The sequence below is a fragment of the Gymnoscopelus microlampas genome (genome assembly GCF_963454915.1).
Source record: "Gymnoscopelus microlampas genome assembly, chromosome: 3".
NCBI classification, from domain to species: domain Eukaryota; kingdom Metazoa; phylum Chordata; class Actinopteri; order Myctophiformes; family Myctophidae; genus Gymnoscopelus; species Gymnoscopelus microlampas.
This window is the reverse complement of record NC_139940.1, coordinates 5,834,107-5,849,022: the sequence shown is the minus strand read 5'-3', so window position 1 is coordinate 5,849,022 and position 14,916 is coordinate 5,834,107. Positions and strand designations below refer to the sequence as shown.

At 43.2% G+C, this 14,916-nt stretch overlaps 1 protein-coding gene across 3 annotated transcripts in view; it reads right to left on the bottom strand.

Annotated features, from left to right (window-relative positions):
- Positions 1-567: 567 nt before the first annotated feature.
- The window catches only part of LOC311042076 (mothers against decapentaplegic homolog 4-like), a 28,548-nt gene continuing 14,199 nt past the window's right edge, over positions 568-14,916 (bottom strand). For all 3 annotated transcript variants that reach the window (XM_084052618.1, XM_084052620.1, XM_084052619.1), the window contains exons 3-12: positions 13,429-13,603; positions 12,137-12,160; positions 10,550-10,672; positions 8,711-8,935; positions 7,385-7,498; positions 5,500-5,553; positions 4,680-4,863; positions 4,047-4,215; positions 2,579-2,717; positions 568-1,098 (exon numbers count right to left, since the gene is read on the bottom strand). In XM_084052618.1, coding sequence (XP_083908744.1) covers positions 899-1,098; positions 2,579-2,717; positions 4,047-4,215; positions 4,680-4,863; positions 5,500-5,553; positions 7,385-7,498; positions 8,711-8,935; positions 10,550-10,672; positions 12,137-12,160; positions 13,429-13,603 — 1,407 coding nt within the window. In that variant the 3' untranslated portion in view covers positions 568-898. The remainder of the gene's footprint in view (positions 1,099-2,578; positions 2,718-4,046; positions 4,216-4,679; positions 4,864-5,499; positions 5,554-7,384; positions 7,499-8,710; positions 8,936-10,549; positions 10,673-12,136; positions 12,161-13,428; positions 13,604-14,916) is intronic.

The following is a 14,916-nucleotide window of genomic DNA, read 5'->3' as shown; positions in this document are numbered from 1 at the left end:
CCAATACTTTTACGCCTACTCCACTGCATCTCAGAGGCAAATATTGTAGTTTTAAGGTTGTTACACACCGGGGCTATTTTTTTTTGCCGAATAATGCGTTTTTTTTTTAAACCTTATAAAGTCAATGGCTCCGTACATGGAGCGAAAAAGCGTCTTTTAATTATTCGGAACGAGTCAGAATTTTGCGTATATTTGCTATTTTCGCCGGTGTGTAAATACCTTTACTCCACTACAATTATTTGAAAACTTTAGTTACTAGTTACTTTTCAGATAAAAATGATTACATTATAAAACATACATTAACCACTTTAGCCCTAATTTATACCTAGGCTATTTGAAAATAGCCGATCTACAAGCTCTCAACGCGTCGCATCGCGACGCGTTGTGAGCTTGTAGATCTGCTATTTTCAAATATTTAGTACTTTTACTTTTGCGCAATATCACTCTCGCTGCTATGATTCTCTCTGGCTCATTTATTTTGAAAAAAAAAAGTCTAGGGCTTTTATTTTGGATTAAAAATGTTTTTTTTTTAATAGTGAAAATAGCAGATCTACAAGCTCGGCTATCTTTAACAAGCAACACCTTCGAACGTCAAAGTATAACATAGTAGGGCTTAGGTGGGTACAAGTAGGATCGGTCTGGAGAAACGTTTTGACATCATGGTTCCATTTAAATAAGGTAAACAGGCCTCAACAGGCAAATATTAAAGTACGGACCCGTCAGGGTCCATTTGGTTCCATTTGTACACTGTCAAGAGTTAAATTAAATACTGAGGATTTTACAGTGTAAACTGGTATCAAATGGAGGGGGTCCGTGGCCTAACGCATATCAAACTGGGGGTCCTTGAAATAAAGATTTAAAAAATAACTGTAAAAGTAAGACATCCGGGGCTCCGGGGTCAAGGGTCAGACAGGGGCATGGTGTGCAGCACTTCGTCCAGGAGCTGCAGCGCGCGATGCAGGTGCACCTCCACCCAGCAGGGGGTGTGCTTGATGCTCTGCCGGGGGTAGTCTGGACCCCATCCCTTCACGAAACTCAAGCGCAAAATACACAGACGCCTCAGGTCGTCAACTCCTATACCTGCTGCTGCTGATAGACCTGATTAGAGGAGAGGAGAGGAGGAGGAGAGGAGAGGAGAGTTACAAATAGTGATGCGCGGGTTGACCCGTAACCCGCGGGACCCGCGGGTCAACCCGCGGCGCGGGTGGGTCGAGTCAGAATTTCAGAGGCAATTATGCGGGTGAGCGGGTCAGCCGCTCTCACACGCAAAAAATAAAATAAAATCACATGCTCTTGTTTTGTCTTTATTCCTAATAAGAATAAGAATAATAACAATAAAACAGTTTGAATACACTTGGGGAATATTTTCTAACCATGATTTTACAGAATTATAGGTACAACCCGCGGGGCGGGTTGAGCCATAGATTTATATATGGGTTCGCGGGGCGGGTTGAGGCGGGTTGGGTTCCGTGGCGGGGCGGTGCGGGTCATGAAAAAACCCGACCCGCGCATCACTAGTTACAAAGTATAACAAACATATCGCCTCAGTCGGGTGGAAAAAATAGCAAAAAAAGCAGATTTGAGCTTGTAGATCTGCTACTTTTGATGCTTATGTTTGATGCTGCAGTATGATCAAGCAGGGCATTAATTTAAGAAAAAACGTAATAAGAGTTAGTATATGGAGATAAAAGAGGTTTCTACGCGACGGCAACGATATAAGGATCAGGAATGTCAGAGAATATAATTAAATCAGTTATTCATTCTTTAGTTCTGTCTAATTTAGAATATTGCCCTGTAATCTGGTCGTCAGCTACAAAATCTGATTTGAAAAAATTACAGGTTGCTCACAATAAAGCAGCTTGTCTGGCACTAGGATGTTCATACAGGACAAGTATTAGCTATAATATAGCTAATACTTGTCCTGTATGAATATTATGCATGAACATCTGGCATGGCTGATGGTTGAACAGAAATTATCGGTGAGTCTTCTAAAGCTACTCCGAACATTATTAGCACCAATAAGCCGTCTAGCTTGGCTAAACAGTTACACATGACTTCTGAACATGGGTACAACACCAGAGGAGCAGCTTCTGGTAACTTAAGAAGAAAAACAGCACCAAAAACTAATTTTCTAAAACTCACTGGTATATATATATATAGGTCAATAGAACTCTGGAATGCTCTGCCCAAAAACATCTTATTTACAATCCTGTACAAAATTAGTTTAAAAAAACACATCAAGAGGTACCTTGCAAGTAACTTGTGTTTGTGTATTCATTTGACTGGATTGTTGGATTAGATTTTAAAATGTTAATTTGTGTTTTTGTATTAATTTCTCTTTTTATTGTTTATTTGTTTTGTTTTATTTTACTATTATTTGCACTTTTAGTTGTACATTTGTATTGTATTTTCTTTGTTCAGGACCCGAGGAAGACTATAGGCTCATTCATGTGACTCTAATGGGATCCTTTAATAAACATAAAGATAGGAACTAATTCAAACCCTTTACATCTGTGTCAGAGAGAGAGAGAGACAGAGAGAGAGAGAGAGAGAGAAAGAGAGAGAGAGATGTACTTACTAACAGCTGGGGCGATGCCTCCTACCCTGCATGGTCCGGGAATTGAACCAGCGACAGCAGCAGCCTGCGCAGCCGTCGCTGTCCTTGCCGTGACCGCCTGCTGCTGCATCTGTCTGTGACACTGTCGCAGGTCAAACATCTGCAACCACACAAGAACTACATTACCCACAATACACTGAGGCAGGTCAAACACCTGCAACCACACAAGAACTACATTACCCACAATACACTGTTGCAGATAAAACACCTGCAACCACACAATAACTACATTACCCACAATACACTGTGGCAGATAAAACACCTGCAACCACACAAGAACTACATTACCCACAATACACTGAGGTAGGTCTAACACCTGCAACCACACAATAACTACATTACCCACAATACACTGAGGTAGGTCTAACACCTGCAACCACACAATAACTACATTACCCACAATACACTGTTGCAGGTCAAATACCTGCAACCACACAATAACTACATTACCCACAATACACTGAGGCAGGTCAAACACCTGCAATCACACAAGTACTACATTACCCACAATACACTGAGGCAGATCAGAGCACCTGCAAAACACAGATATGTGTTTAGAACAGACTACAGGAACAGTCACAACAGACTAACATACATGTAAAAGTACTGTACACGGATAGGACCAGCTCAGTGGCCTTGTGGCCACAGTGTCCGCCCTGAGACTGGGACATTACGGGTTCAATCCCCAGCCGAGTCATGCCAAAGACTATAATAATGGGACCCAATGCTTCCCTGCTTGGCGCTCAGCATCAAGGGTTGGATAGGAGTTAAGTCCCAGTGACATACTAGCGTCATGTACACCGGGTGTACTTGTACATCAAGGTACCTCACACCACAGGAACATGAGATAGGCTCCTTATCTTAGTGATCTAATAGGCCACATGGCTCGGGAACCCAAGGCTAAGTAGAACAGATGCAAATGCAGAAGTACATTTACTGCCCCCTAAGTACCAGTAGAGGGAGCCAGATAGCCAGCTAGGTTGATGGCAGCCTCACTATAGCGCCTCACACACACTTCTGTGTTAAATTAAACAGGTTAATGATATGACTCAAAGAGAAGTCAGAGATCTCCACCTACCAAAATGTCTTTGACATCTAACTTCAATGTAGGGAGTAGAAACAATTCAGGAAAAACAAATTATATATTAATAATAATTGCATTGCAAAGACTTTAATGTGGTCCTTCATACTGGGATGGTTATATGATTGGTTTTCAAAGTAGCTGTTCAAGCTCATGGCGGTTATGTACCAATACATTGTTGAGCTTTATTTGACCTGGTACACTATGCACTATGTTTAGGGGGCAGAGGTCAAACGTGATGATTTAGGCTCCAGCAGGGTAGATTATATTCAGAGGTTAAAGGTCACCTTAATGTATGCTCCAGGGTAGATTATAGTCAGGGGTCAGAGGTTAAAGGTGAAAGGTTACCTTAATGTATGCTCCAGGGTAGATCTTGTGGACAGCGTCTCCAGGAGCTCGACCCGCTTCTCTGTCCAGGTAGAAGCTCTGGACGAACACCGCATGGTCGCTAAGGCAACGCATCCACACGTCCCCCTCCCCCCGACACTCCAGCTGAACCCCCCGTCCTATATGGAGCCTGGACAGGATATGACATCACATCACACACATGACATCATAACTTTGGCAAAGAGATCTGGAGTAGACAGCACAAAGCAGTACAGAGAAGACAGTTGACTCTAAGTCTAGAGAGCATTGGTTCTCAAAGTGGGGTCCGGGGACCCCTAGGGGTCCTTGAGGGAGTTTCAGGGGGGTCCCCAGATAAATGATGGATAGTTAGGAACCAAATGGACCCTTACGATTGGTAACTCTGAGAGTGTACAAATGGAACCATTTGGTTCCATTTGTACACTCTCAGAGTTACATTAACTAAATTACTAAATTAATTACCGTAATTGATTTACAATAAAAATTGGGGTCCCAGAAATTGAAATGATAAGGTTTGAGAACCACTGGTCTAAAGGGTTTAAGTGGTCAATGGATCCAGTGTTTTCTGTTGGGTTCTGTCTTGTGTCTTTGTGGACACACAGGGAGGACACTGACCTGGCTCTCTCGCTGGCTTCCGTTCGGTGGACGTTACTCAGCTGACCCAGACAGAAGCGCTCTCCTCCGGACGGGTCCACGTAGCCGTCCACGCGCACCAGCGGACAGCTGGACAGCACCTTGAACATCTCCCCCACCTGCATGTCCATCTCAAAGTACGAGATGGAACACCAGAACTCTGGACCTGCAGGACACACACACAGATACATGTAAGAGAGACAGATGTAGGGAGAGAAAGACAGACAGACAGACAGACAGACAGACAGACAGACAGACACAGTGAGTGAGTGTGTGTGTGTGTGTGTGTGTGTGTGTGTGTGTGTGTGTGTGTGTGTGTGTGTGTGTGTATTGTTATACTTGTGAGGACCAAGTATAGTAGAATTTGAAGAAATATACATTGTGAGGACCGTTTTTCTGGTCCTCGCAAGACAAATGGTTGTTTTATAGTTAAAAAAAAAGATTTTTAGAGATACATTGCAATTAGAAAAAACATTCAGGTCAGGATTAGACATTTAGAGGTTAGCTTTAGGGATTGGAATTGGCGTTAAACATGATTTATACTTAGTTGCGCGCTAGTGGCATGCACCGAAAAACAGCCGATCTATAAGCTCGACGCGTTGTGGGCTTGTAGATCTGCTGTTTTTCGGCTTTAGGCTTACGGTTAAAACGGCAATTATTATTTTTAAATGGCATTCATAACGTGGCTGTCCTAAAGTGTTGATGTCCTCACAAGTATAGTAATACAAACGTACGTGTGTGTGTGTGTGTGTGTGTGTGTGTGTGTGTGTGTGTGTGTGTGTGTGTGTGTGTGTGTGTGTACCTGGGTGGTTGGAGACCGGCTGGGGGAAAGCAGGAGTGCTGTGATGTTGGGACCCTGGAGAGAGAAACATAATGTCGAGCAGAAACTTCTTATCTCCATATTCTAACTTTTTGTGTTTTTTAATAAATTAACATCCTACTTGATCATGCTACAGTTTCGACTCCTACTATTTTTTTATTTGAACTCTGAAAAGTAAAAGTTTTGGACATGAGTTTCCACCCGATAGAGACAATATTAATCAGCACTACATTACCCAGAATGCATTGGTGCAGTACTACATTAGTAGTCCACATTGATTCAGTGAGCCTCGGTCAGTACTACATTACCCACAGTGCAATAGACCATAACGAAGATGTGTGCAGTGGATTTGCAGACTAGAAATGACTAAGAAAGAGTTTCCTGTGAGTTTTCTCTCTCTCTCTCTCTCTATATATATTCCCAGGGGCCTGTTTCACAAAGGCAGAATTAAATCATCCTGGATGTGAGGTAAATCCAGGTTTGACCAAGTCTACTCAGTGCAGTCTGGATTATTCCATTGCACTAACCCCAAGCCAGGCTTCAGTAACTCACTCAAATCCAGTAACTCATCAGGATAGATCAATAAATAAGCCATAATCCAGGCAATAATCTGACTGAAACTGATCCACAACTATACACAATAACAATCTCACTGGTATAATGGCTCATTGATAGATTGTGTGTAATCTCCAGCGATTGTGGCATGCATATATCCCACAAATATGTCTAGGCCCAGCTAGATAGATCACCCATACGTGATAAAATATGGTCTAACACAGTCTGACTTCACAAATAATTTCTATACAAATTATAATGGTCACAATGTTTAATAGCATTTTTAAAATGTGTCAAAATATGTATTACAGCAAAAATAGCCGATCTACAGGCTAACAAGCTGTCATGATGAGGTTGTGCAGCCTATATAATGAAGTATGAAGTATATATTGTAGGGCTTAAGTGGTCATGTAATGGCAATGTGTACCTATGTTACTATTTTAATGCAGGCTAATAAAAATAAGACAACAGCAACACATAAGAATGGAATAAGTGTGAAAAACCCATTGGTTTGTGATCAGATTGACTGCTTAATGAACAGTAAAGGTACCAGGATGAGTTAAACCTGGCTGTTAGCCTTGTCTGGGCCAGGCTAGATTCACAGAATAAATCTCCATGGTAACTATAATGTGGCATTGCTTTCATGAAACCCAGTCATGGATAAAGATATCCGGGATAACTGTCTAAATCAGTGGCTCTCAAACTTTTTCATGTCAAGGACCCCCCAAGTTGACACTTATTAGCCCGCGGACCCCCATTTGAAAAGATATACCAGGGACCCCCCTAAGAGAAGATTTTTATGGCTCTAGCAGTGATTCTGAACCATTTTAATTTCAAGGACCCCCAGTTTTATATGCATTAGGCTAAGGATCCTCATTTAATGATATTTATATATCTTGGAACGCAATTTATATTGTAAAATCAATGTTAAATCAACTCTGAGAGTGTACAAAATGGAACCAAATGGACCCTGACGGGTCCATTTGGTTCCATTTTGTACACTCTCAGAGTTACAGACCCATAAGGGTCCATTCCGGTTCCTAACTATCTATCATTTAGCTGGGGACCCCCTGGAACTCCCTCAGAGACCCCTGGGGGTCCCCGGACCCCACTTTGAGAACCAATGGTCTAAATCAATCTGGCGAGATACGGTAACTCAGCTTTCACGGCTAAACAAAGATGAATTCATCCAGGATAGCTGATAAATTTTGATTGGTTGATCTGCTACCTAGGTTTGGTGAAACGGGGCCCAGATAGGGAGGACTAGCTATTGGGAGATCCCAGTGAAACAACGGCGGTGGTGCTGTCATACAGAAGTGAGTGCTGGGCGCCGGATGATGATGCAATGGGGGCTGCTGGTGCATCCGTCCGTTCTGCTGGGGTCCTACGGGGGTATAGGAGGCCGTGTTGCTGCCCGTCCACGTTGCTGTGGGGGGGGGGGGGGGGGGGGGGCAGAAAATGACCGTTCAGTTCATATGGACTTACGGCGTGAAGGGTTCAGTATTAGTTGCAATGAGAGAAGAACGCTGGAGCAGCACGGACAATTTAAGCCTTTTATTTAATGCAGTGCAAGTACAGGGTTGACTGACGTTTCGGTCTTTCGACCTTCCTCAGAGTCATGATGACTCTGAGGAAGGTCGAAAGACCTACCCATGTGACGCACCGGACTGGCCGCTTTAAGGCTGAGGCGCAACAGTAGAATCCCTTTGTTCTCAGGTTCAGTATTAGTGTTAGATAGATAGATAGCAGTGGTGGAAAAAGTTAGAAAATAAATTACTTAAGTAAAAGTATCAATACAAGTCCGGAATTCAAAATGTACTTGAGTAAAAGTACAAAAGTATTGGTATCAAAATGTACTCAAAGTACCAAAAGTAGAAAGTACTCATTATGCAGAATGTCCCATTTCACAAAGTTTTCAAATGTATAAAATGCTTAAAAATATTTTGAAAATAGCAGATCTACAAGCTCATAATGCGTCGCATCGCGACACATCGTGACCTTGTAGATCTGCTATTTTCCAATGGCCGAAATGTATGTAGGGTGGAGTGGTTTTGTAATAATAATCAAAATCTACTAGAAAGTTTTCAAAAATTGTTGTGGAATAAAAGTACAATATTTGCCTCTGAGATGTAGTGGAGTAGAAAGTACAGAAAATTGGAAATACTTGAGTAAAGTAAAAAATACCTTAATTTTTAGCGGCGCTAGCCGCTCTATACCTTTAGGTATAGAGCGGATCCTGCTCTATACCTGACTTTGTCCGTGTTCACCGTCAACGCTCTGATTGGTCAGACCCGTCAACGCTCTGATTGGTCAGACCCGTCAACGCTCTGATTGGTCAGACCCGTCAACGCTCTGATTGGTCAGACCCGTCAACGTTCTGATTGGTCAGACCCGTCAACAAAGTGATTGGTCAAGCTTCAAGTGACACATGGCTATAAACACATTATAAACACATATCGATGACAAAATGTATCAAAGGCGCCGCTACCTTCACACAGGGTGTGATTTTTTTTATGTACTAAGTACTAAGTACTAAGTAACTAAGTACATGTACTCAAGTACTGTACTTGAGTACATGTACTTAGTTACTTTACACCACTGATAGATACAGTAGATGGGCTAACGTTGGGCTACTCACTGTGGTACATTGCTGTCGTGGGGTTGTGTTTCGGGGTGCTGATGTACTCAGGGTTGTGGAGGTGGGGGGCGGGGAGCGGCGGGGGTGACTGGGGGGCGGCGAGGTGTAGAGGAGGGCTGTTAGAGGGCGGGGGGCTGGACATGCCCTGCCTCTGAGGGGAGGACATCTGGAGGAGAGCCTCTCCGCCCCCAGAGGGGACACCCACTGACATCATGGACACACTGACTGGGGACAAAAGAAAACAACAGACCCCAGGAAGTCAAACGCGTGACTTCTAGTCAAACAGGACCCTTCCAGTCACCGTTTGACTTCTTGGGGATGACTGTCCCAAGAAGTCACAGATTATACATTTTGGGGAGTGAGACAGTGTTGCATCATCTGAAGATACGGTATGGAAGGACCATGTTAGCGGCCACTACAGGCCATGGTGCTCCTTACACCCAAGCAGTGGTTTGATCCAACTGAGCGACATCAGACAGCATGCTTAACAGCAAGGGATAACAACACCTTATTTCCCCCAAGGTTTATCTAATGCGGGTACATGTACCCCTAGTAATGTTACATTCTTCAAAAGGTGGGCATATCATTCATTCATAGCCTAATTATCGTTGCTGTCGGGCAAAAAACAGCTTTCTCCTTTTTAAAATATATATATAAATCAGTGCTATTGAACACCCTTTACGTCTGTGTGTGGGTTTTACAAATATTGAACCAATGAAAAGTATTAAAAAACTCTTCTGACTAAACCTCCTAACTCCACTGGATCCTCAAAACTGTCGGTCAAACTTTGGAGTTGTTTTTTCCATCATTGATTAGAATGATGAAGTCAAACGGAAAACAACATTTATATTAATGGTCAAAAACCTCCTACACTTGAGCTGTATTTGGGTAAAGTGACGATAATATAAGGATACATTCAAGTATCTGACAATGTATAAAGTCACCATACTGACTTTGATGAGGCAGTGTTGTGTTGTTCTAAAAACATGTTTTTTCCTGGTTGTTTTTTTCCTGAAAAGTTAATATTTTGGACGTAGCTGGTTTCTGCCCGACAGCAGAGACATGCTACTTTTGGTTTTCTCTTGCAGTTTTCTAAACAAAATGTTGTAATCGGGTAAAGGGGTACAATAAGGATTTGGAAATCAGGGAAAGGGGGTACAAAGCCAAAAAAGTTTGAGAACCACTGCTGTAGTGTTTGCAGCTGAACATATTCCAGTTCATATTAGCATCATGATAGTCTCCTGTAAGAAACTACATTTGGAGAAAAATGAAAGCGGATAATGTAGGAGAGACAGACAATAGGACAGCAGAGAGGGAGACAGTGTAGGAGAGACAGACAGCAGAGAGGGAGACAGTGTAGGAGAGACAGACAGATAGGACAGCTGAGAGGGAGACAGTGTAGGAGAGACAGACAGATAGGACAGCTGAGAGACATACAGTGTAGGAGAGACAGACATTAGGCCAGCTGAGAGACAGACAGTGTAGGAGAGACATATAGTAGGAGAGCAGAGAGACAGACAGATAGGACAGCTGAGAGACAGACAGTGTAAGAGAGACATATAGTAGGAGAGCAGAGAGACAGACAGTGTAGGAGAGACATATAGTAGGAGAGCAGAGAGACAGACAGTGTAGGAGAGGCAGACATTAGGCCAGATGACAGACAGTGTAGGAGAGACAGACATTAGGCCAGCTGAGAGACAGACAGTGTAAGAGAGACAGACATTAGGCCAGCTGAGAGGGACAGTGTAGGAGAGACAGACAGATAGGACAGCTGAGAGACAGACGTGGTACTCAGGTAGGATCTGACCTCAGATCTGTGGCTGTAGAGGCGTGACTCACCTGGTGGAGAGAGAGGCATGCTGGGATATCGGGTGATGGGCGGGGGCTCCAGGGTTTGGGAGAGGGGGGATCGGTGGACACACTCTGACATGAACTCCTCCTTAATGAGAACACACTGAGAACCTGAGACATATCCACACAGAGAAAGAGAGATTTTTATTATTATTGTATTTTAAACAATTAACCCATTCAAAACCGGGAACACATCTGTGTCATTTATTTTCGGCTATTAAAAAATAGCAGATATACAAGCTCATAGCGCGTGTCCGGGTAGCTCAGTCGGTAGAGCTCTCGCCTTCAGACCGAAAGGTCGTGGGTTCGAATCCCGGGGACCGCCAACTCAGCGCATGAGTAGCACGGCTTGGGTGCGGCAAGTCGTGCGGTAAGTACTGGGAGCTGAGGATAGGTGTGGCGCTCCACCTCAGCAATCCATCTCCCAGGGGTCTAGCGCATTGTAACAGGGACAGACTCCTGCGTGTTACTCGGCTGATACCGACAATAAGCCACCTCCCGACCTACTTTATTATTTGTCAAATATTTTGTTCCGGGGACCTCCAGAAGCAAACATTTTTGTTACAAATGTTCGCTTTAAAAAAAAATATATATATATTCAAAGATTTGCACAAATCTTCACGATTTATCAAAAAATAATAGATCTACAAGCTAACCCTTTTTGAATAGCCCAAATGAATCTTAAAATGATACAGATGTGTTCCCGGTCTTAATGGGTTAAAAATAAACTTAATTTCAGTCCATACTCTCTGGCTCCACTATCATTAGAAATACATAATTTTGTCAAACACTATTGGTAGCAAACAAAAAACGAACTTTCTTCCTACTCTTTTCACCTTCTCTAAACTCATGTACCTAAAAACTAAATGTGGGACTAAACTGAAACTAAAACACCAAACTGAAAAACGTAATGACAAGCTCAATTTCATGATTTATGCTGTTATGTGTGGATTAGCTCAATGAGCAACAGGTACAGGTGTGACTGTGCGGTATTTAAATCATCCTACAGTACAGGGACGTGCACAGATAGACTCTAGGTGGTCCTAGAGCACCTGCTCTTTCCCCTCTTAACCAGAAGTGCCCTTTTGAAAAAGAGAAGAAAAGTTTTTTTTTTCCCCCAGTTTACAGCAGGGGTCTTCAACAGGGGGTCCGGGGCCCCTAGGGGGTCCTCAGAGTTACTACAGGGGGTCCGCCAAATCTTTATGTGATATGATTTTTCTTTTTACCATAACCACTCGAAACCTAGAATCCCTTTTCTGAGGAGAACTTTAGCCAAAAATAGCAGATCTACAAGCCCACAACGCCTCGCGCTGCGAGGCGTTGTCGGCTTGTAGATCGGCTATTTTTGGGAAAGAGGTATAGGTGTAGAGGGAAAAAAGAGCAGACCAAGTAAACCAAGTAAAAAAAAGTGTAATTTACTTGAGCACCTGCCCCTCAAAATGTCTGTGCACGCCACTGCTACAGTACATGTGTAGCCTACAATGGTTCTATAACTGAGAGCTCTGAATGCTCTGAATCAGGTTAGAGTTACTTTTGATGGGTAGCTATGATAGAAGAAAAGAAAAACAAACTCACCATTATTCTGAATGTTGAGACCAACTGAGGGAGAGGAGAGGAGAGGAGAGGAGAGGAGAGGAGAGGAGAGGAGGTTTAGCAGTCAGACTAAACAATAAAACAGCAGCACAAACACAGGAGACCTTGATAGAACAAACTAACCTGCCTGCAAACTGTGCGTGTGCGTGTGCGTGTGCGTGTGCGTGTGCGTGTGCGTGTGCGTGTGTGTGTGTGTGTGTGAGAGAGAGAGAAAGCATGCAATTACTTCATGGTAGTAAATGTAATGTATAGCTAATTTTATGTATATATATATCACATGCATGCAGCCCTAAGATTATCCAACCGAGGGCGGAGATATATGATAATACCTAATATAAGGTGAGGAAATACTGTATGTGTGCTGTTTGGTTAACATTGGTCCTGTTCTATTGCAACACACTCTCAGTCCGCAAACGGCCTATCGTGACTTCTTGGGACAAAAGCTTAGCTGAATTGAGAAGGTCGACTTCTAAGATTATTTCATATGATCTATTCCTAGTTTTAATGTGTTGTTTGTGTTTTAAATTGTACTGCTGCCTGTTGTGTACCAGGGCTCCTGTGGAAAATAAATGTTTAATCTCAAAGGGATTTTACTCCTGGTTAAATGAAGGTCAAATGAAAATAAAAATAAGGTTAACCTCTACGGCTGACCTTTCAGGTTGACGTCAAAAGCTGACCTTTGAGGTCAGCTGGCCCGCGCTTGCTACCATGACAACTTCTGACGGAAGTGATGAAAGTGCTTTTTGTGACCTTTGAGCAGTGGTGTAAAGTAACTAAGTACATTTACTCAAGTACTGTACTTATAAGTACAATTTTGAGGTATCTTTTTTACTTTACTGGAGTATTTCCAATTTTCAATACTTTTACTTCTACTCCACTACATCTCAGAGGCAAATATTGTACTTTTACTCCACTACAATGATTTGAAGACTTTAGTTACTAGTTACTTTGCAATCATCAATTATCACATTATAAAACATACATTAACCACTTTAGCCCTATCTTATACATAGGCTATTTGAAAATAGCCGATCTACAAGCTCACAACGCGCCGCATCGCGACGCGTTGTGAGCTTGTAGGTCTGCTATTTTCAAACATTTTAGCGCTTTTACTTTTGGTACTTTAAGTACATTTTTATACCAATACTGTTGCACTTTTAGTATTTCTACATTGCAGTATTGATACTTTTACTTAAGTAAAACATTTGAGTAGCTTTTTCTACCACTGCCTTTGAGTGAAACATGAGTGATGATGCTGACGGGGTTATATATACCGATGCCGGGAGACACCACTCTGTCGTAGTGGTAGGGGTTCACGCACACGTTGTCGTACTTGAGGTCAAAGGCGTACTGACAGAACTTCACGTGCTTCAGCTCGTTCTTGTGGAGGTCCGGCCAGCGCCATAGCCGGGCGTAGATCACATGGGGAAAGCCTTTCCTTCCTGCTACCTACAGACAGACAGACAGGCAGACAGACAGACAGACAGGCAGACAGACAGGCAGACAGACAGACAGACAGACAGGCAGACAGACAGGCAGGCAGACAGACAGACAGACAGACAGGCAGGCAGACAGACAGACAGACAGACAGGCAGGCAGGCAGACAGACAGACAGACAGACAGACAGACAGGCAGACAGACAGACAGGCAGGCAGACAGACAGACAGACAGACAGACAGACAGACAGGCAGGCAGGCAGACAGACAGGCAGGCAGGCAGACAGACAGACAGACAGACAGACAGACAGGCAGGCAGGCAGACAGACAGACAGACAGACAGACAGGCAGACAGACAGACAGACAGACAGACAGACAGGCAGGCAGGCAGACAGACAGACAGACAGACAGACAGGCAGGCAGACAGACAGACAGACAGACAGACAGACAGACAGACAGACAGACAGACAGGCAGGCAGACAGACAGACAGACAGACAGACAGACAGACAGACACACATGTCAACCATGAAGGCTTGCTCTAAACACTGAGGTCATTTCATTCTGTTTCAAAGAAGCGAAAGAGAAAGAACTGAAGAGAGGAGAGAGGCAGACGAAATGAGTCACTGCATCTGAGAGAACCGTATGTGTGTGTGTCAGTGTGTGTGTGCGTGTGTGCGTGCGTGCGTGCGTGCGTTTGTGCGAGTATATATATATGTGTGTGTGTGTGTGTGTGTGTGTGTGTGTGTGTGTGTGTGTGTGTGTGTGTGTGTGTGTGTGTGTGTGTGTGTGTGTGTGTGTGTGTGTGTGTGTGTGTGTGTGTGTGTGTGTGTGTGTGTGTGTGTGTGTGTGTGTGCGCGTGTGCGTGTGTGTGTGCGTGTGTAATCGTAACCCAACCACGCTGAACCACATCCATGACATCATGTCTCACCTCCTGCAACCTCAGGTGTGGGCGGTAGTGATACAGTCGTACAGTATATATATATACATAGCATTTAGCATATAGCAGCATAGCACCTTCCACATTTAGATGGATGTACAGTATGCAGGGCTGCGTCTATTGATTATCTACTTTGCGATTATTCTATTGATTACTTTTTGGATTAATTGAATGATCGAGAAGGACATTTTTATCAATGCAAAGAAATGAGCTAAATATATATTTCTTTCTAATTGACTTAATCTATTTGTGTGATTAACCTAAACCCTATTGTATGTTTTGTGTATACGCAAAAACAACGATAACTACAGTAATTGTAGCTGTAGAAGTGCTGTAGAAGGCAAATATTGTACTTTTGCTCCACTACGATTATTTGGAAACTTAAGTT